Source organism: Papilio polytes, unplaced genomic scaffold, assembly GCF_000836215.1.
Source record: "Papilio polytes unplaced genomic scaffold, Ppol_1.0 DF823688.1, whole genome shotgun sequence".
In the NCBI taxonomy this organism is placed as follows: Eukaryota; Metazoa; Arthropoda; class Insecta; order Lepidoptera; family Papilionidae; genus Papilio; species Papilio polytes.
The window spans coordinates 606,282-626,472 of NW_013525516.1; the positions used below are offsets into that span (position 1 = coordinate 606,282).

General features: G+C 33.6%; 2 protein-coding genes across 2 annotated transcripts in view; both read left to right on the plus strand.

Moving 5' to 3' along the window:
- The first annotated feature begins 4,267 nt into the window (after positions 1-4,267).
- Positions 4,268-8,159, plus strand: LOC106104365. Its single transcript, XM_013284399.1, has 5 exons — positions 4,268-4,464; positions 5,192-5,425; positions 5,915-6,040; positions 7,434-7,591; positions 8,015-8,159. Exons 2-5 carry the CDS (start codon positions 5,198-5,200, stop codon positions 8,112-8,114), a joined length of 612 nt encoding a protein of 203 aa, XP_013139853.1. The 5' UTR covers positions 4,268-4,464; positions 5,192-5,197; the 3' UTR covers positions 8,115-8,159.
- Positions 8,160-8,913: 754 nt separating this feature from the next.
- Positions 8,914-20,191, plus strand: part of LOC106104359 — an 18,172-nt gene continuing 6,894 nt past the window's right edge. The window contains exons 1-5 of the mRNA XM_013284393.1: positions 8,914-9,329; positions 16,827-16,863; positions 16,978-17,121; positions 17,392-17,439; positions 19,401-19,542. Coding sequence (XP_013139847.1) covers positions 9,313-9,329; positions 16,827-16,863; positions 16,978-17,121; positions 17,392-17,439; positions 19,401-19,542 — 388 coding nt within the window. The 5' untranslated portion in view covers positions 8,914-9,312. The remainder of the gene's footprint in view (positions 9,330-16,826; positions 16,864-16,977; positions 17,122-17,391; positions 17,440-19,400; positions 19,543-20,191) is intronic.

Consider the following 20,191-nt stretch of genomic DNA (forward strand, 5'->3'; position numbering starts at 1 on the left):
GGGCTCTACATGATCAGAACTGTCTTAGCGGTAGACATCGATCGTAGTAAAAATGCCTGGGAGGATCATTGTGCCTTTAATCGGTGCCAGCCCTTACAAGGGTAGGCAATTTCCTCACATAACAAACAATACGTGTAGCTTATCTGAAGAATATTGCGCGATATTCCGAGCAGTCATAAAGTTTGTGTGGCTTTGAGTGCAGAGTTAATAAGTGAATAGTAGAAGATGGCATGATCATCGGCGCATGTAATGTGTAGTAGCTAACAAGGTAGGGCTTATCGATATCTAAGACCTTCGCGTTTCCAAAATCGCTTCAACTGAGAGGCTATTGTTCGCCCGGCCTTGCGCACTCGACCCATTGTTCAAAGCTTCAATATTCGCTTTAACATAAAATTTCACCTTGAATGAATTATTAACACATGCGATTGTTTATTTTTTATCTTGTGGCAGAAGGTACACGAACTTTAATCTTGGATTCCTGTTATTGCATTGTTTTTGCCTTGTATGATTGTTTTTGAAACACGGAATTTAGTAAACACGACAATCATTGTATGATATATTTGATTGGAAACCTCTATTTAAGTATGGTACAAAGCTAACCAATTACGAGTATAAGGTGCTTGTACTTTTTACATTATAAGTACTTTGCATACTTTGTAATACTTTAACGATAAGCTAGATTTATCCAACTACCCTACTATTATAGTTTTTATATTAACTTTTAAGTAAGGTTATCATGCGTTAAGAACCTTTTTTCCTACAGTATAATGTGTTATGAAAGTGTTTCAATCGTCCATAGCGGATATTTTCGAATATTGCACGGTGCGGTGCGTACAAAGTTATGTCGCTCGTCGCAATGCCGCCTCTAATCGCTTCTTGCTTGTTCCTGCCAATCACCAATAAGGTAACCATCAATCTCTTGTATAGATGGATTTAATGTTCATTGTAACAATGACGGATCACACATGATAAGACCTACAATCCAGACTGATCTGACTACGAGTTTACAAAAAAGTTACGCATAGATGTTTATACTTTAGAATGAATACTTACAATTGGTGTTCTAAACGTCCAAAATCTATTTCCCTAGTAAAGGAAATCACTTTTTAGTAGATCCCGTCCTCCATAAATTGTTTTGCTACCCTAGCTTCAAGTTGAAGTGAATGACCATGAAATTGGAATCACGCGACAGGTGGCCAGCCCTTGATAGTGTGATCTAGACACCGGCAATTATTTGATCCTGCCACGCTTCATAACATCAGGGAGGTATGTCGACAAACAATTACATTGCGTTTAGTATAGCTTCATGATGCGACGTAGCTAATCAGAAAAGAGCTAGGTGTTAGCAAAGATAATAAAATACTATACTAATTGTATGCTATCGTATAGAATATTTAAGAATTTTCAATTACCTATCTTTTCTTTTGTCTACCCACATTAACTTGGAAGACGTGAAAGCCTGGAATTTACTTGATAAATAAAAACGCATATCCATAGATTAATTTAAAACATTCGTTCCACTCAGTGACTTCTAAATTGTTATCGGAAGGTGATGTTTTACAATACTTTTTATTATGTACGGTGTTGGTTTTAACACGGTCAATAAGAAAGAAATCAATAAGCGGCCTAAATTTTTGGTAACCACAGAAAAAAGGTACGTACGTCTGTGTTGTGGGAGTTTTATTTTATTGACCGCGAGGTTTCTTAAAATACGAAAATTAGTTTACGATGGATGACTAGATTTTAAATGAATTCAACACTTCACTGCTACTAATTCGTCTGGCGAGTTTACTCTAATATGAAGTAGTCGTAATGGCAGTGAACGTGTTAAGAAAAGAATACTTTAACAATATTTTTCCTCTTTACCTCAATTCAAAATCAGTTGATTTATTAGATGCGTTGGTTACTTTAAGGGGTCGAGTGAAATGTTTCAATGTTCATTTCCTGCATGTTTCTTTCGAACGAATTGAAAAAAGAAATGGCATATAATTAATGCTTTTGTTGGCAACTTGACCGTCTGCAACTTGGTCAAGTGAATAATATAAAAATTTCACGGAAACTCAATCGAATCTTAATCGAGCTTTTAATGATCGGTCGCTTAGTTTGATTTGAAATCAACTCTGGGATTAGATAGGGTCTACTTCGTTTGTTTAACTGTAGGTAGGTTAACATTTATACCAGTCGTCACTTTAGTCTTGCTATGCTTGCCTCTGATGGCTTACTTACCATGATTTTTGTTCAGTGAGTCGATGTTTGATGTAGGAATTATTAAAATGTAATTCAGTACATACCTAGTCATAAAATAAACTTCACTTTTCGTCCTTAAAACTTTGAATGTACTTGAGTTGTGTAGGATTAGTTTTGTTATAATCTGACTCATTTGAAAAAGTAAAGTACATAAATGTACTACTGTACTTTACAATTATGCGATAATATTGCGCGTAATACACGTTCTTAGAAACATTTCATGTCACAATGTGTTACACCAAACATGTAGGGCGGTTTTGTTTTTCTCACGGTCACCAAACAACGTTAGGAATATTTTTTTCAAAATTATTTTTTAAACCGTTACTATAACTGTCTGGTCTGGTAGAATTATTGTCGAAAACATGCTATGTCTTCGATATTCATTGGTATTGATTAGTAGCACTTTCAATAAAATGCACCCGTTAGCGAATGTTAGCGGTCGACACGCACGCTATTCGTAACGTTTTTACGACCTTATAACTATTATGTCCGTTCTAAAACTGTAACATCTATAACATCGTCTAATGAACGAAACTTAAACGATTCACGGTCATGAAATTCTTATGTCAGAATGTGTAAAAACAGTAACGATTTGCTCTCGGTTAGCGTCATTTACTTTAATTGGGAAGTACAGTCTTGTCAATCAACTCGTCAACTATAGGTACATCAATAGGATAGTTACCTTAAACTAGAATTTATATTTTCGAGTTAATTTAGAACTAATTACTTGTAATTTACTGGTATCTTAAAGGCTAGCTAGGTGTAGCTATAATTATTTCACACTAAAGGACAACTTAACGTCTATATAACGACTTCGACAAACCCATAAGGAAAATAGAAAAGAGACTTTGTTTTGACCTTGTTAATCCTCTAAAATTATACCATTAACCTACCACAACGGTAACCGCGTGCTGTTGCTATTCTACGTTGTCTTGTACAATCGTGATGTAAGATTTGAGGACTGCTACGTTTCATGTGTGATGACGTCACGTAATCGTGTGAACAGTTACAGTACTTTTAGGAGCTATTATTTTCGCTACGCAACTTACTGTTATAATGTTTGTGTCACATGTTATTTAAACGAAAACTCAAAATTTAACTTTAGATGTAGTTTATGTTAGGTTAATTGTTGCTTTCAAAGAATTTTTAAGGTAGAATTTCGACTCATTTTTACGATTTTAATGTAACTTAAATCAAATTGGCGATAAAAAAAATGCTTTGACATGTTACATTAGACATCATGCAATTTTTCTTATTCAGAATAAGAAATGTTAGCTTCAATAAATTTGATCTTGAAACTAAAAACAATAAAATAAGAAAATAATGCATCCGAGTACACCGAATACCGTCAAATTTGTTTAAATTAAGTAAGAATGCTTCTAAGTACAGGATAAAAACAGCTCTTAACCTAAAAACCCATTTGGCCGTTATTATGAATAGATTTAGTAATTGTATTGAAAGGTTTGTCCGCGGTAAAGTGTGAAATACTCGGAGAAAGCTTTCACACGGCGCCACCGTAAGTTGTACGTGAATTGTCGTCAGCGGTCAAATGCAACCCGGTTTGGCTCACGCCGGGTCAATCAAATTGCCCTGCTGTATGACGATGTGCTCTACATTTAAACTGGTGAAATATGTTTTGAGGTTTAATAGTGTAAATAATTTTAATGTAACACAAATGACAGACTCCTTGAGATGTCCTCTTTTTGCTCCAATTGCATTAGGGCTAAAGAGCTCAAAATATTTTTAAACGTCTTCGATTAGGGCAAATAAAAAATTGATATGTTACACCAAAGCAATTCAATCGTAAAACCTACAAAAAACATTGTCCGGTCAAAAAGTTTAAAGATTCTACCCTTCCTATTTTCAGTTTTAATTAAAAACCTAATCATCGAACGTATTTGGTTAGTTAACCCATAAATAAATCGATAACATTAAGAATGTAATAAATACTTTTCGCTATTTTTAAAAGTAAAAAGAAATGTCAAAGAAGTTTTGTAAAGTGTCAAATTATGACAGGACTTGTATTTTTAACGAATGTCTTACGTATAAATAAATAACTGAGTTTTTAATTTTTTTTTATTCAACATTTCTCGTGAATTTCACTAATTTTACAACACGGGAGAAAATTGTAATGTGAAAATGTACTGAATTGTTTTTATAATTAGGGTACATATTAATATTATTTATTTCTTTTGCAGTAGTATTCTACAAAATTAAGTAAGTATTTCAATTATCTATTGCATTTATTATTAAAATAATGGGACTTAACATTTATTTAAAAATGTTGATTTCGATCACTTTGAACGTTTGTTAAGGTAGAACATTTGACTGTCCACATTGCCTGTCTCCTTTAATGTGAAATGGGCAGGTAAATCTAAAAGCAATTTTAGTTATGAACGTCCCAATGGAAACATAGAAACATATGAATTATTTTTATCTATCACGAAGTTAACAAAATAACAACAAATATGCCAGATATGTTTACTTTCTTCTATCTATATAAAATTGTAACAGCACAATAAGTAGTCAGGTTGGAAATAACTCTCAGTAAAAACTAGATCTATTGGTGGGATGGCCGGGGTAAAGGCGCGCGTGTTTGAGCCTCACATACCACAAAGGTATGAGATAATAAAGTCTAGAACCATATTGGTCTCAATAAAATAATACTTCAATATAAGATGAGAAATTCATGGGACCGAAATGTTCTAAGGAACCAAAGTTCCAATAAAAATACAGAGAAAAAAATAGAATAGAGGAATTCAAGAATCAAGGAAGGAAAGAGCTTATCGTGGGTTACACTACGCTAACAGTATGTCAGCGGTAATTTTTATGACCTCCAGTTAACTAACTTAGACCGAATTTGATGTGTAACTTGTCATTCGATTCGACGTCTCCATCAGAATGTTATTAGGGTTGACTAATTAGTGTTTATTTTGTGTTCTAGTGGTGAATGGAAAAATGCAAGCTTGGTACCTGCACGAAATGCGTTCGTAAGGAGGTGAACGTGGAGTTGGAGCGTGAGGTGGTGGCATGCGGTGCTGCCAGCGGCGGCGCGGGGCCGGAGGCGTGGCGGCGGCAGTGCGGCTGCGTGCGCACTAGCGATAAGCTGCGACGCATCATCGAACAGTTCCCATGCGCTCCGCCGCCCTCTCCTGCTGACAAGGGCACTTCACAATTCGTAATTTATTCAGTCATTCGAACTTACTAACCTCTCAAGTTCCTTATTAATTTTAACTAATACACTATCCAGCTCTCGATTTGTCCAGATTATTCGAGGCGATGACGTCACGATTTGGATGGGTTTCTTTGAAACCCAAGACTAGCTTGAATATTTACCAGAGATTAATTACTACAGTCATTAAGTAGTTAAGACTTCTGGTACTAAATCTTAAGTAAATGACTCTAAAAAGGAAGATGGCAAATATACCGCGTTTTATAAAAAGACTATCAACATTATGTATCAATAGACAAACCAAACTAATCCACGACTTGTTACAATTAGTTTAAAACTTTATTTTGATAATCCCATATGTGAAGTGATATTTGATTATGATGACCATGATTAAAATCTTTGTAAGGATATGTCCCAAATGTACGCTCCACAATTAATTTAGTTAATACATCATGAGATAAAAGTAATACGCAAGTCTTCTTTTGTTAAATCCAGCATAAAACGGATACGTGCATCTCCGCTTTCTGTTCGGTGCACCAAAACGCGTTTCCTACCTGCGAGCAGCGCGCCGACGATTCTATCGAATGTGCCACCATGGTCAAGGATAAAGAAATAGAGCAAGTAAGGTTTAGTCTGATTAGTTAATCGTAGTTGATACTAATAATACTAACATTATAAATGCGAAAGTTTAGATGGATGGATGTTTGTTAGAGTTTGTAGCCTAAACGGCTGAATGGATTTTGATGAAATTTAATTCCACGCAAACAGAGTTGCGGGCGAGAGCCAGTCTTTTATATTAATAAAGCTACAGACATTGCCCGAAAGGAAAATGAACGAAATATTGAAGGAAACAGTTTAAAACCGATTGTTATTTTACTTTTTATTACATCTGATAAATCAAAAGGGATTTAAGCTTTTTAACCTCCTGTTTAAAATGAATAAAATTGCTGTTAAAGTCGTTTTAAAGACAATTCTAAGCCGTATATCTTAATAAAAAAATCGTTTACTGTCTCATCTAATGTTAGTCTAGTTTTTTTTTCTAACAAGTGAAAAGTAGTCAGGAATTGTAATGTCGTGATAGAAGATAGGATCGGGAAGGATCGTGACGCGGCTAGTTCACGTGTTCCCAGAGGACGCGGCGGCTTTCAAAATACAGCCTCATTTCGATATTATCTAATCTTTGTAATACCGGCATAAAACCTTGACCTCCGTAACTTCGAGTATGAACATTCTTAAACCAATGTCTTTAACCCGAAATACTTTAACTAAAATTTTTTATTGTTAAAAAAAACAAGGTTATTTTTTACCCACGTATTACTTCCTTTCTGTTTATTATGTAATTATATTATGTTATTGTAACTTTTAAATGCGAATATAAGATTGTCACTTTAGTAGCGTAAGCTTTTAACCAGCGAGAGAATAGATTTCGCACATGTCATGGGTACACCTCTAAAAAGACATGTTTTACGAGAAAATTTGGCTAAAACAGCTTTTATTTTGGAATATTTAACAATTTTAATTTTTGAATTAATTTTGTTATGCAATTTTATATTGTAATAATCATAATTATTCTACTAACGGATACCGGATATAAAGGCGGATAATACGTAGCCTTCCGTAATAATCTGATTAAATATAATTTGTTACATTTAGTTTAATAATTTAATATCACGATTATAAACGAAATTAGACCTTGTAGAAAGAAGTTAACTCGCCAGTTGTAACGTCTAATGCTCAATTATTGAGATAAAATCTCTGTGGGTCAAAGCCAAGTATTCTGTTTTCATGTTCCGCGGTTAAATTACTAATATATTAAACTGTAAATACAACAAATAACATACATTAAGTATATGTACTTATTAACTCGAATGAAGAAATATATTCAATTTAATAGGCCGTAAAAATTATCACTGAAGTACCATAAGATCCTTGTCGGATTCATTATTCTTTGCCCTAACTTAACACAACCATCGACCATACTTCTGAATGAATGATTTTATCATGACCTTTACAGCAACCGTCGCGGCCGTTCGGCGTGGTGACTGACATAGTGCAGCTACTGCAGTTGTCGGTGACTGCGACTGCGCTTGCCCTCTACTACCTCATCTACTGCTACATGCAACTCGTCTACTACACACTTCGCTCTGCGCTGTACTTCCATAATGCTGACGGGTAAGATTCTAATAAATAGCAAAGGAAAGAATCGATTTTTATGTTCGGTAGTGATAAGAAAAGAGAATGAAACGTTTGACTAGGCTAGTTCTTTCAAGAGAAGAAATAGACTTCTAATGAATTAGGGAAGAAGAAAGGAAAGAGATAAAATTTATCTATTATTTTGGACACAGGCATTGGGGGAGGCCTATGTCCAGCAGTGGGCAGATAAAGACTGATGATAATAATAATTAATCTACATATTAAATTATTATCAACGCGCTTCATATACGTGCAAATCTAAATATATCTGAACAAAAGAATTGACAACATATTTCCACTCCTTTTCAAGATTGTTGTCAATTGTTTTTGATACACGTGTGGGAAGCGCGTTGATAATTTCATATCGTATCACTCACCTGTTTCCATTGTATCACGTCGAAGGCCGATGAAGATAACGATCGGCGTGGTGACGCTGACGTCACTCATCGTCGGCTTCAACCTGCTCGTGCGGCTCGAGCGGCTCCTATTCATCTTCAACTGACGCCCGATTTGTATGAAATTTGATATAAATTTACATGTCCCTTGATTTTCTGGTGTTATTTGAAAATAAAACGAATCCATCAGATTGTTTGTTCTAACAATGTAAACAAGCGTTTGTTATGTTTAGTCTATATTGCTTTTGAGCGTTTCCTTAAAGTTTAATTTGCATGAAATTTGGCATAGATCTAGAGCATAGTCTGAAAGAACACATAAGAACATTTTTGTTTCTGTTTAATTCCACGCGGACGGAGGCTCGGGCTAAAACTAGTTATACTAAACTGATTAAAATTTAAAATATCTTGTACATCTTAAGTGATATTTAAACATTCTTTATGCTATAACCCATTTACATTCTTGGTGCCATTAAGTCTTGTGGAAGAATAGCATGTTAAAGTAAACAAAACACGACGAAAAAAAAGAGAATTAACCGTAACCGTAGTTTAGATGAAGTGAAATTGTAGGTACTTTTAAATCGATCTACTTTTAACGTGATTAGACTTTCGTAATCATTTTAACATTGTGAAAAAAAAACTTATTTGATCGAAACAAAATTTCTGTGACAAGTCAAAATAATGTGGCTATGATAAGAAATAGTTCCTACAGCTCTAGGTTACCGGCTTTTAAAGAAAGAAAGAAAGAAATTTAAAGATTTGGAATAAGTTCTCATTATAAAAAAAACATTACTAGTAAAGAAGAAATAATTGTCTTTTAATATGGTGACTACTGAAACTCTACAAATATTCAGTGAACGATATAATTATTTCTAACTGATATTCACTATTTTATTTTACATTTCCCTTATCCAATTAAACTTATACAAATAAACGTAAAACAGCAAATAGTTTCACGTACTAACAAAATAACTAAGTCAAAACTAACGACAAATTAAAGGCTTTCACAATTTTTTATTTAGCAATTGTGTTGAAGTAGCGATCTCTTAGTACGGCGTTAAAGCCCCTTTCGACCATTGATACGGCGTCCGTGAGGGAGGAACGGAGGCTGTTCGCGTGGTCTATTACATTGTCGACCGTCAAAGGCGACGCGCGTTTATTCGCGACTACTCTAATACAAAATAACTTGTAATATAATCGGAATTTTCTAAGTTAAAGTGTATATCAAAATATAAGAGGCATTTCCATTGTGTAGTGCATTAGATGACAGTTGCGGGAAGTGTCGACCAGTGCATCGGTTAGTGAAAAATGGTGCTAAATACGAGGTAAGTGGAGTGTGGAGACATTTTTCGTAGTGACTAAGAAGCTAAAAGGATGAATTTTTTTATTATTTTTAATACCAATTCATTGTTTGTGGCCTGATACAATATTTGTGAAAATACTCGATATTTCCGCTGTTTGAATCTTACGAATATCTATACTAATAATATTATAAAGAGGAAAGATTTGTATTTTTGTATGTATTTGATCAACGTAAAAACTACTGAGCCGATTTTAAAAATCCTTTTACTATTACAAAGGTAATTAAACTGTGAGTAATATAGGCTTTATTTTTTAATTTGACGCGGACGAAGTCGCGAGCTAGTTAGATGCGAAAAGTTGGATGGATGGATTTTGTCGCCTAAACGCCTGAAGGGATTACGATGAAATTTGGTATAAATCTAGAGTATAGTCTGGAAGAACAGAGGCTACTTGCATTTGTTTTTTCCAATTCCACGAAAACGGAGTGGCGGGCCACTGATAGTATTCAGTATGAGTGACTGAAGATTTCATTAATTTCTGTTTTCTAAAATTTTAAAAATCAATCATTGAAATTTTTATGTAACGGAAAATAAAGTTAAGAAGTAATTTCAGAATAATAAATCTAAGGATATCCTCATACGCCGGCAAACCATCTATAGTTCTTCTGGTATTGCAGATGTCCATGGGCATCATTTTTTTCCTCTTTATACTTAATAGGGACTTTGTTCCTTAGAACATGTCAGTCCCATAATACCTTAAAGTAAATACCGAAACCATACAATTATAAACAAACACAATACAAAATAAGAAAGTGGAAAATAAAGAAAAAGCTAAAATAGTATTTACAAATTGCTATAAAGTCTTTAACACCATGTAGCGTACTTCGTCCGCTACGTCCGTCAGTCGATGGGCATCATTGATCACCTCAGTATTACATCCAATTTTTGCCGCCTTAAAAAAAAGAAACGAAATCGATGACTACAAACTTGTAGTCTAAATTTGATTTTGTATCTTTTAAATGGTATCTAATATATTTAACTCTTGATTAAAAAAAATAATGCACTACAAAAAGTAGTGCATTATTTTTTTAAATTATAAATTGGCATCGTAGTCAAGTATTTCTTTAGTAAGTTTTAAATTGCAGAATTTTCTTTCAAGGTGTGAATTATAAAAGTTAAATCTTTACTGGTTCTATGACCCCGCTACGCTTCGGTAGAATAAACGCAATCAATTGTTATTGACCACTCTACAAATAACATTTTAGATTCAAGTATTGAAGACACCTTTTGTTCTGGCACTTTGTATTTTCTATGGCGGTTTATTTGTATGCCAATGGTCAATTACGTATATGACCTTGATAAATGCAAATCATGAATTCTGTATAAAATTGTAATTGGCACTTAACAAGTTTTTTTTTATATTTTACAACGGCCTTTTGAAGTTAGATTAATTTAAAAATAATAATTTTAAAGAGAAACACAACTTTTTGTTATTATGTTGTAGTTTTTTTGCAATTAATGTTAAATATTTACGTTAAATGTACCAATAAAATTCCCAAAAATAATAGATAAATCATCATTATATCAAAGAGAAAAATAAGTATTACATGCATATATTTAGCTATTAGTAAGTAAGCAAATGGTTCAATGCCTGCAATTTGTTTGTGTCCTGTTTCTATAATAATTATGGTCTCTACAAGCTATCTGAATCTATTTTACTTCTTAGACTTCAATATAACAAGTCGATACTAGTTTTAGTTGTTATAGAATACTAGTTTTTCGCTGCATTCAATTCTAATTAAGTCATTCATTAGAGTAGGCGTCGCGCCGCCTTATATCATTTCTTTAGATGTTACCAAAATAGATATACAATAATTAAGTTTTAAATGCAATAGTGGAGACGTTTTAATTGCTAATAATTTTCGACTGAGTTTTTAAAGTTATATATAGAAAAAACCTTCTAACCACACTTAATATGTGTAACTTTAAAAATACTTAAGTCGGCAATGAAGTTTTATATGCAACATATGTTAGCTGCTAATCTTATTAAATTAGCTAACTTAAGAAGAAACTAACATGCAATTAGATGGTCATCATCATCATCATCATCATCTCCATATCCTACTCCCGTAGGGTCGGCGCAACAGGTTTTTGTTCTCCACATAACTCTATCATACGTCATCTCAGTCATCACTCCCTTTTTGATCATGCCACCTTTTACAAAATCCATCCATCTCTTTCTAATATAATATAGATGGTATAATTGAAATAAGGTGTAATTGTAAGGTTCCAATGATAGATTTTGAGTTGGTTAACAGTTCTTCTAATACCCATGCGTATCGGTAATTAGTCTAATTTGGAAAAGCCAGTCGTGTATTTAAATGACCAAATCAAATAACAAAGGATTTCCACGATCATCTCAACTCGTTAAACGACGCGAATCTCTGGACGTGACCATGTCATGATGTAATTGTTGATCGATTTACAGGTATACGTGATTTAAGATTATTCACTTAATTACTTGGACTATTTTATTCTACATTAACTTTCGCCCGCGACTCCGTCCGCGTGGTTATGTAAAAAATAAAACCAAGTATCCTATGTGTTCTTTCAGACTATCCTCTATATCTATGCCAAATTTCATTGAGATCCGTTCTGCCGTTTAGGCTACAAACTCTAACAAACATCCATCCATCCATCTATTCATCTAAACTTTCACATTTGTGACATTAGCATGATTTCTTAAAAGGTTTTTTTTTTCGAAAAGTTACTAATTTTATTGCGCTATCTCGAGATATTTTTAGGTTATAAGACACTAGAAGTTTTTAAGAGATTGACTATATGGCGCTGAAAAATGTTCCTATAATAATATGTGAATTTATATTTTCTTGAACCAAATCTGTATAAAATTACTTAGTAAATGTTTACAAGATATATGAAATAACTGTTCATAACATTACCATTTTAATATTAAGATAGATAAGGTTGATAAATATAATATTGCGTCAGTACACGTAATTATCAAAATGAACATCCTTGTTAGTTCCATGCATTAGGAAGTAGTATTAAGGCCGGAGCCGCAGGGAATGAAGACGCGCCGGATACTCCGAGGCCGCTCTGCGAACACACGATAAATGCTTTTTATAGCTACTGTTTCATGATGGCTTTGTGTATTTTACAATTTGAACCAATATTTTGTCAATAACATTTTAATTTTTTTTAAGTTTTTTAACTGACATTCTGTTTTGAATTAAAATAGTATAAAGAAGAAAGATTTGTATTTTTGTATGTACTAAAATAACTAAAAAAGCACTGGGTCAATATCAAAAATTCTTTGACCATTAAAAAGCTACGTTGTCACTCAGCAAGAGTTTTTTACTATTTCACAATTTCACGAGGATCAAGTAACAAGCAACAGTTAGCATTCAATAATCATGATTACAAAAGCAGAAGTTTTTGGAAATCTAAGATAGAATAATACTGAATCACAAGTATGTTAACTCTGGTTAAGATAAATGTTACAACGGGGACAAAAAGTGTTTGTCCTATGCGTTCGGTCGTCAGTACTCGTACATTTTTTGATGACATTGAATGATATCGGAGGAAACAGAGCGCGACTGAATAAACTGTAGCGACTCTTCACGCTCAGTACAACAAATGTTTATTTAAGAAAAATGTAATAGTTTATTAATTTAAATATTGTTAGACAGAACTGTTAAATTTTGTGATGTATACTAGAATCAAATGTTTCGACTGGAGTAATCAAATAATTAAATTATTAATCAATAACTAATCAGATTACAGAGTTAATTTTTATAATTAAACAAACTCCATGTTTTACACAATTAAGAAAATGTATATACAAACATGATATGATATATAACTTAACAACAATTCACATTGTGACGAAGATTATCAACATAGTAGTGTTCGATTTTTCGCTCTCAAGAAGATTTTATCTATGATTTTAAATCAACATTATAAATTTAATTTACTTTCAATATATCAAAGTAAAACTCAATTAAAATTGTACCGTAAAAAACTAACAATAAAATATCTAACGGTGACATCGTAGCGTGCGCCCGTTTATGTCTTTTGTTCTACGTAGATTACGCGACGCCACAACGCACCACCGGCGGACCTCAGCGCGTCGCTGTCTTTGTTCGACACTTAAAAAAGTTGACTTAATACATTTGTTTTGTCTACCTGCCGGCATTTCGGTGTTTATAGAACAACCGAGTAAAATATGTGGTCATTTGAACAAAGAAATGTGAAAAGAAAAGTAGTGTAAGTGGATTTTGCGTTGTCCTATTTTTTTTAATTAAATTACACACAAACATACTTCAATTCAGCATTTAAATAGTAATTGGATAGATAGATAGTATTATGAGTTAGCAATTAACAGATATGCAATGTAGGAAAACATCGTAATACTATTCAAATATCTGCGAACAAATTCGAAACATTAACAACAGATCCGAACTGAGCCGGAATAGTTGATTTACGCCAAGCCATACTTAATAGGGAAATATGGAGACTTCAGCGGTAGCGTATTTTAGCTCACAAGTTTTCAGTTGGTCACAGTCAGTTGGTTTCAGTCACATCATCAGCAACTTGTCCTTTTCCCTAACGGAGGGTCGGCACAGTATGTTTGTATTGTATAGGTGACATATCATCATCCACTTGCCCTTATCCCTTATGGAGGGTCGGCACAGTATGTGCTGCTCTTCCATACATCTCTATCAGCCGTCAAATCTGAATTCACTCCTTTCTTAAGCATATCTTCTTTCACACAATCCATCCATATTTTCTTCGGTCTTCCTCTTCCTTTGTAGCCATCCACACTCAATCTCAACACTTTCTGGTTTATGTCCCCATCATTATATATATATTATATATGTGTATAGGTGACATATGACATACATAAAAGCTAGTAGAGATTGCTGTTGTAATAAGCTACATTTCTAGATGTTACTGCTGTATCAGACCTGGATATCTTGGTGGGGATATCCCGTGGGAACTCGTTGCGCCGCGTCGTGGAATTTTATGCTTATCACGTTTTTGTTTATCGTTCCGCCGCAAAGATTGGTGCATAATTAGTCTATTCCACCAAACGGCATTTTATTGGTAATTGGAGTATAACAGATGACTAAAAATAATGACAGTTTGTTTTTTACTAGATGATAAAGTTAGAAGATTATTCCCATGACAGAGATGACTTGAGAGTTTTGTCAACAAGATTTATAAGAGTTTTCTTATTCATAGTTATCGAACTTGTCGGTGTCAATAGCATTTGGTGAAAGCAAATCAAAAATCATACAAAATCATGTTTATAACCGTTTTATCCTCTTAAAAGCGAGATAATTTATTAATGATGGATATGTAAATTCTCGCACTGATCTGTCTGCCATCAAAATCCACTAGAACCATTGATGAATTCTATCTATTCTATCTTAGATTTCCAAAAACTTCTGCTTTTGTAATCATGATTATTGAATGCTAACTGTTGCTTGTTACTTGATCCTCGTGAAATTGTGAAATAGTAAAAAACTCTTGCTGAGTGACAACGTAGCTTTTTAATGGTCAAAGAATTTTTGATATTGACCCAGTGCTTTTTTAGTTATTTTAGTACATACAAAAATACAAATCTTTCTTCTTTATACTATTTATATATTATAGACTAGCTGTTCCCGTGCGACTTTATCCGCATGAAATTATGAACATTTTATTTTATGGTTTACATGTGTCAAATTATCAATTCCAAATGTCAAAATGACATGACATGACAAACCTTGGCAATATTGCTTCCTTGATGTTGGCAGCAACTTATGGTCTCTTTCCCACATTAGGGTATTTTATGCAAAATATTTACACCCTAAGTTTAATGGCGTGGAAATATATAGCCAAAAGCCTGACGTAAGTGTAGGGCTTTTTATTAAAAAAATAATTATTCAAAAATATGCTGTAATTGCTGAGATCTTAGGCAACATAGAAGTGTGTGTTTACGCTTTATTATAATAGTATAGATTTTCCTTACCTCTCCGGTGTACATAGGCAAATATTGTTAAAGGTAAGATAAAGAAAGACGTGATAAAGGCACTTATTTATTTTTATTCAATCTTTTCTTACCATTTTATTGCCTCAGACGAAGCAGTCGTCGGTTACGAATCGAAAATTACGCGATATCAATCACTGGATTTGCAGATCGACGAGTAACGGATCAATTTATTCCGAACTCGATCACGATTCAATGCCGATTATAATTTACCTAAAGATTTGCTATGATTGTCTAGCTGTGAGTCTGGTTTTACGAATTTTTATCGTAAATTAGTTTTAATATTTTATAGTTTATTTAATACTTTTAACTATTTAAGTTTAAAATCAGGGTGAATTTTAAAGAAAATTTATCTTCAGGGTATTGCGTAATGTAATAATGAAAATAAGTACTACAACAACTTACTGTACTTATTTAAATTTGCGGGTAATTTCAGAAAACAATTTATATTTTTTATTTTTATATGTGACCATATTTAAGGTAGTTGAATATTTTAAAGATACAATTGTATCTTGGTTTGAGAATTAGTTCATTTACCTTTAACACCGTAATAATTTGTTAATTTCATTACGATTACTGAATTATCTGTGCAAAGGACACGAAGGCTACAGTCCAACGACTGCGGTAAGGTCATTGACTTCATAATAAAATAGGTAAATTGGATTAGAGTTTGATGTAACTAAATTATACGGATCGAGTATTATAAGACCTGTGAAATAATTGAATTTTCTGATATGATTTTTATATTAAATTTAAAACAAGATTCTGTAAAGTATGTATATTATTAATTTAGTTAGTTTTATTTGTAAATTAAAATTGAATCTAAACGAATTAGACCATGAATAATACACCAGTAGTAACATAATCATATAAGTAGCATATACTATAATCAAACGTAAGTTATCTTTTTAAATCAATGTAGTGCCCGGTTTTGTTTTTTTTTTCACATAATTGGATAAAACAAGAGGATGCAATGGATTTTCTACGTTGGTAGTATTCTTTTAATTTATTTCTCAGTAGATTACATACGTTTTCAATCTTGTGTCATTTAGTAGATAGCAGGTTACTGCATAAATTATATTAAAATGTTTTTTATCGGCATTGCTACATTTATAGTTAGCAATCATACAAAAAAGAGAATAGAAAATTGGATTAGATTGTATCCAAGCTACTGCATACAAATATCATTGATTTGATCTTACATTGTAATTGATGAGGATATTGTTTCTCCGGTTCAATTCCCCGCCCTGTTATTACATCGCCGTGTATTTTGACCTCTCATAGATCTAATATCGATTGAGTAATACGTTGTTTTGTAGCCTTTGACGTCACGAACTTTGTATTATTTTATTTATTAATGTTTATTGTATTTTTATGTTTTAGAACATTGTAGTTGGATAGAACTGTAGGATATTAATTATATTTTCATTTACTAGTTGGTTAATATTAAAATCATTTTGTTCCAGATTGATCGTAACTTGCTGCGTGCTTCTTTGTATAAGAGTAAGTGTATTTAAGTTTAATGTTTTCTATTTAACCGAAAACCTTCTAACTCTGAAACCTACACCTAATGACATACATATTTATGTATTAATATTTCATTTTTTCATGTAACAGCAAATCAACACATCGCCATACGCAGAGGGGTCGTCTGAGTCATCCGAGGCGTCTACTGAGGCGCATCTCGTGTCGGCGTCGGCGGAGCTTCACGAAGGCTCCGGAGATGATCCGCCTGGGATAGGTGTCACCTCATCAATAAAGGTAGCTACTCGTATGTCTTACTATTATAAATGTGAATTGTCATAGAGATTCTTATCAACTTTATCTAATATTTTTGTTGCACTTGATGAGTTGGTTGGTCGTAATGATCTTATGGGATAATAATTTTATTGTAGAGACTGTAACAAGTACATTGTAACATGATTCTATTTACTAAAGCTTCTCTTTGCCGTCTTTACAAATGAATGCCTAAATTTTCAAAGTGTTTAATGCTGTTTTTAGTAGATAATAAACATATTAATTTGTTTTCAGAACGAGACGAGAGAAGCTCTTAAATCAGACGGCAGTGAACAAGATCCGGTAAGTTTTCCAATGACCTTTATTAAATACTAGCTACTGCTCGCGTCTTCGTCGGCGCGTAAATACAATTTTATGTGATACTCTATGTTAGATGTTCATTCGATTTTTAAATTGCTTTCACTCGCGACTCCATCCGCGTGGAATTAAAAATAAAACAAAAGTGAGTAGCCTATGTGATCTTCCAGGCTATCTCTACATCTATCAAAATTTCATTGAAATCTGTTCAGCCGTTTAGGCTACAAACTCTAACAAGATACATCCATCTATCTAAACTTTCGCATTTATAATATTAGTATGATGTAAATGTCTAACACCATGGAGTGCATTTTGATTGCTCAACTTGGTTGCGGCCAGTGGTCCAAAGAGAGGCCACCGAGGGCTGCCGTTTGTGCAATCACATACAATAACACTAAGTACAGTGAAGTGCGAAGGACTGACGATCTAACAACAATGTGAATCATACATGGACACGCCATTGTAGGATAGGTGATGATCCATAAAAACATTATGTCTTTAATATATGAGTTTTCTAATGTATAATGAATGGTTATAACTTCAAACAAACCGTTTCCTTTATAAATGTTTCTGGCATAACAGTTACTCTCAAATTAGTCTTTTTAATAAAAAAAATTCAGATACCGGAAAAGTGAAATGACGTAACGTACGTACTATGTAGATAATTTGACGTATCTGGTTAACTACGACGTTAAATCGAAATAAGACATAGACGCAGTTTGAGTAACAATTAACATCAGACTTCATGAGAACGCAGGTCCGTTGTAGTGACGTTTGAGATAACATCTGACCTGTCGAGTGCTAACTACTCTATGATCTAGCTGTGCTCTGACTCACATTGCAGCTAACCATGAACATTATCTGCCCCACATAGACCTGCGCCCGCGACGCCCTTCCCATGAAATTGCAATTACCTCTACTTTTCAATTAAACGCCGGTAAAACCAGAAACAAAGTTCCATCGTTTTCGAACACTATTTTTGATAAATTAGATTTCCATTTACCTGTATAAGAAGTTTATTTGTGTTATTAAGATTTAAGAATTAATTTATTTCCCTAATAAGAATTACAAAATTCACTTACTTAAGGAACTTACTTATCTAACATTTGTTATATAATCCAAGAATACACTAAACTATAACGTTGTTACGAAATATCGAGAAATGTAGCTTTTTATCAATTTAAATTCTTATTGTATTAATATAACAATTTTTTCAGTGTAATCATGATTTTTTTTTAACAAAACTCATTAACATATTTTAATCAGCGTTTTGTTGCACAACCGTAACGTAGACAGTAGTCGCTGAACAATAAATTGTTGGCCCAATTTACTAATGCGTGCCGCGGCTGAGTCGACTAGCGACGGCTGAGGCGGCGAAGGCTGCGTGCGACCCGCCCGGCATACTTACAGATTATCCATTACTTTTTCTGCAAAACCTCGAAGGGGTCGTGACTGTGAAATGGTGCATTACTCTCGGTAATTCGACAATTTGTTTAGAAGACTTTCTTTGGATAATAGATGCAATTGTCGCCAGTAGCACTCGCGGGGGAAATTTTCGCTAACGTATTTGTCGGTTTTACTTTCGAAAGCATTTTGGGTCAATGTTGTGACACTAATTTGTGTAAAACGTTTGTGAGTGATGGTTTGTGGGTTTAGGGTCGACGGAAGGACGTCGTTAGGTTAGCTGATGATAATCGCACTACACTGACCATTGTTTGAAAGCGACTTTACGAATGTCACAAAAATGAACTTAGCAAGTAAAAAGTTTTGACTTCTTTCAAGTAAAACTAGAAATATGGAGCAGTAGAGATATCATATTCGCTAAGTTCGAAACATCTTTAGTAAGAGATGATATTAAAACTTGAATGACAACTTAACATCTTAACAATAGACAATACAATTTTCAGATACAAGAACGCAATCTTAATTTGTTTATTGTTCTTTAGGTGGTGTTTGTATCAGAGAAGAACAGCTACATACCAGTGAGCATAAAGCCGCGGTCTCCAGCGAGCGAGGTGGCGTGGCGAGAGCCGCCTGCCTGGGAGCGAGAGTACCGTCGTCAACGCACCAACGGCAGCAGAGTGCAATGTATGTGAAGCTTTATTTCTTAATAACAACTAGAACCCAGTAAGCTAACAACGTTAGAAAGCAGTATTAGATGCGTGGGACGATGTTATGAATAATATGCCTGTAATAACATTGGTTTTCTGGCGACTATTGTCAAATTTACAGCGTTAATTATTAACTTCTAATCAAAAAACAAATGAATCACAGGAAACTATGGGGGATAGGGAATTGCAAGGATTTAAGTTGGTAAATACTCTTACACTTCTCCAAAGCAGGGTATTATTTCGTTACGGTTAATTGTAATTTATTGTAGTTGATTAATTTTGCCTTTGTTTTATCTTACGTCCTGATTATCGCGTGTCTCCAGCGATGAAAAAACGGAAATGATGTTATCGACATAAACGATTCTGTCCTGTTTACACAATTCTACCTATGTAGTTAATAAAGTAACTTGGTAACCAGTTATATAGGTTTTAAAACTATTTTTTATTGATGTAATATAAACTATACGCTAAACAATCCTGTATTAATATTTTGGTAAAAAAATAAATGTTTAATTAAATATTGCAATAATTAAAAAGATTAAGGGCCTGTCCCACCGGTGGTAGATAGAGGCCCTGATAGTGTAAATATGACGTCACGTCAGATAAAATACAAAATTTCTGTCCCA

Coding starts and splice junctions, on each gene's coding strand:
- LOC106104365 (XM_013284399.1), top strand. CDS start 5,198: ATGGAAAAATGCAAGCTTGGTACCTGCACGAAATGCGTTCGTAAGGAG. Junction 5,426..5,914: donor ACAAGGGCACTTCACAATTC/GTAATTTATTCA, acceptor TGTTAAATCCAG/CATAAAACGGATACGTGCAT. Junction 7,592..8,014: donor TACTTCCATAATGCTGACGG/GTAAGATTCTAA, acceptor ATCACGTCGAAG/GCCGATGAAGATAACGATCG.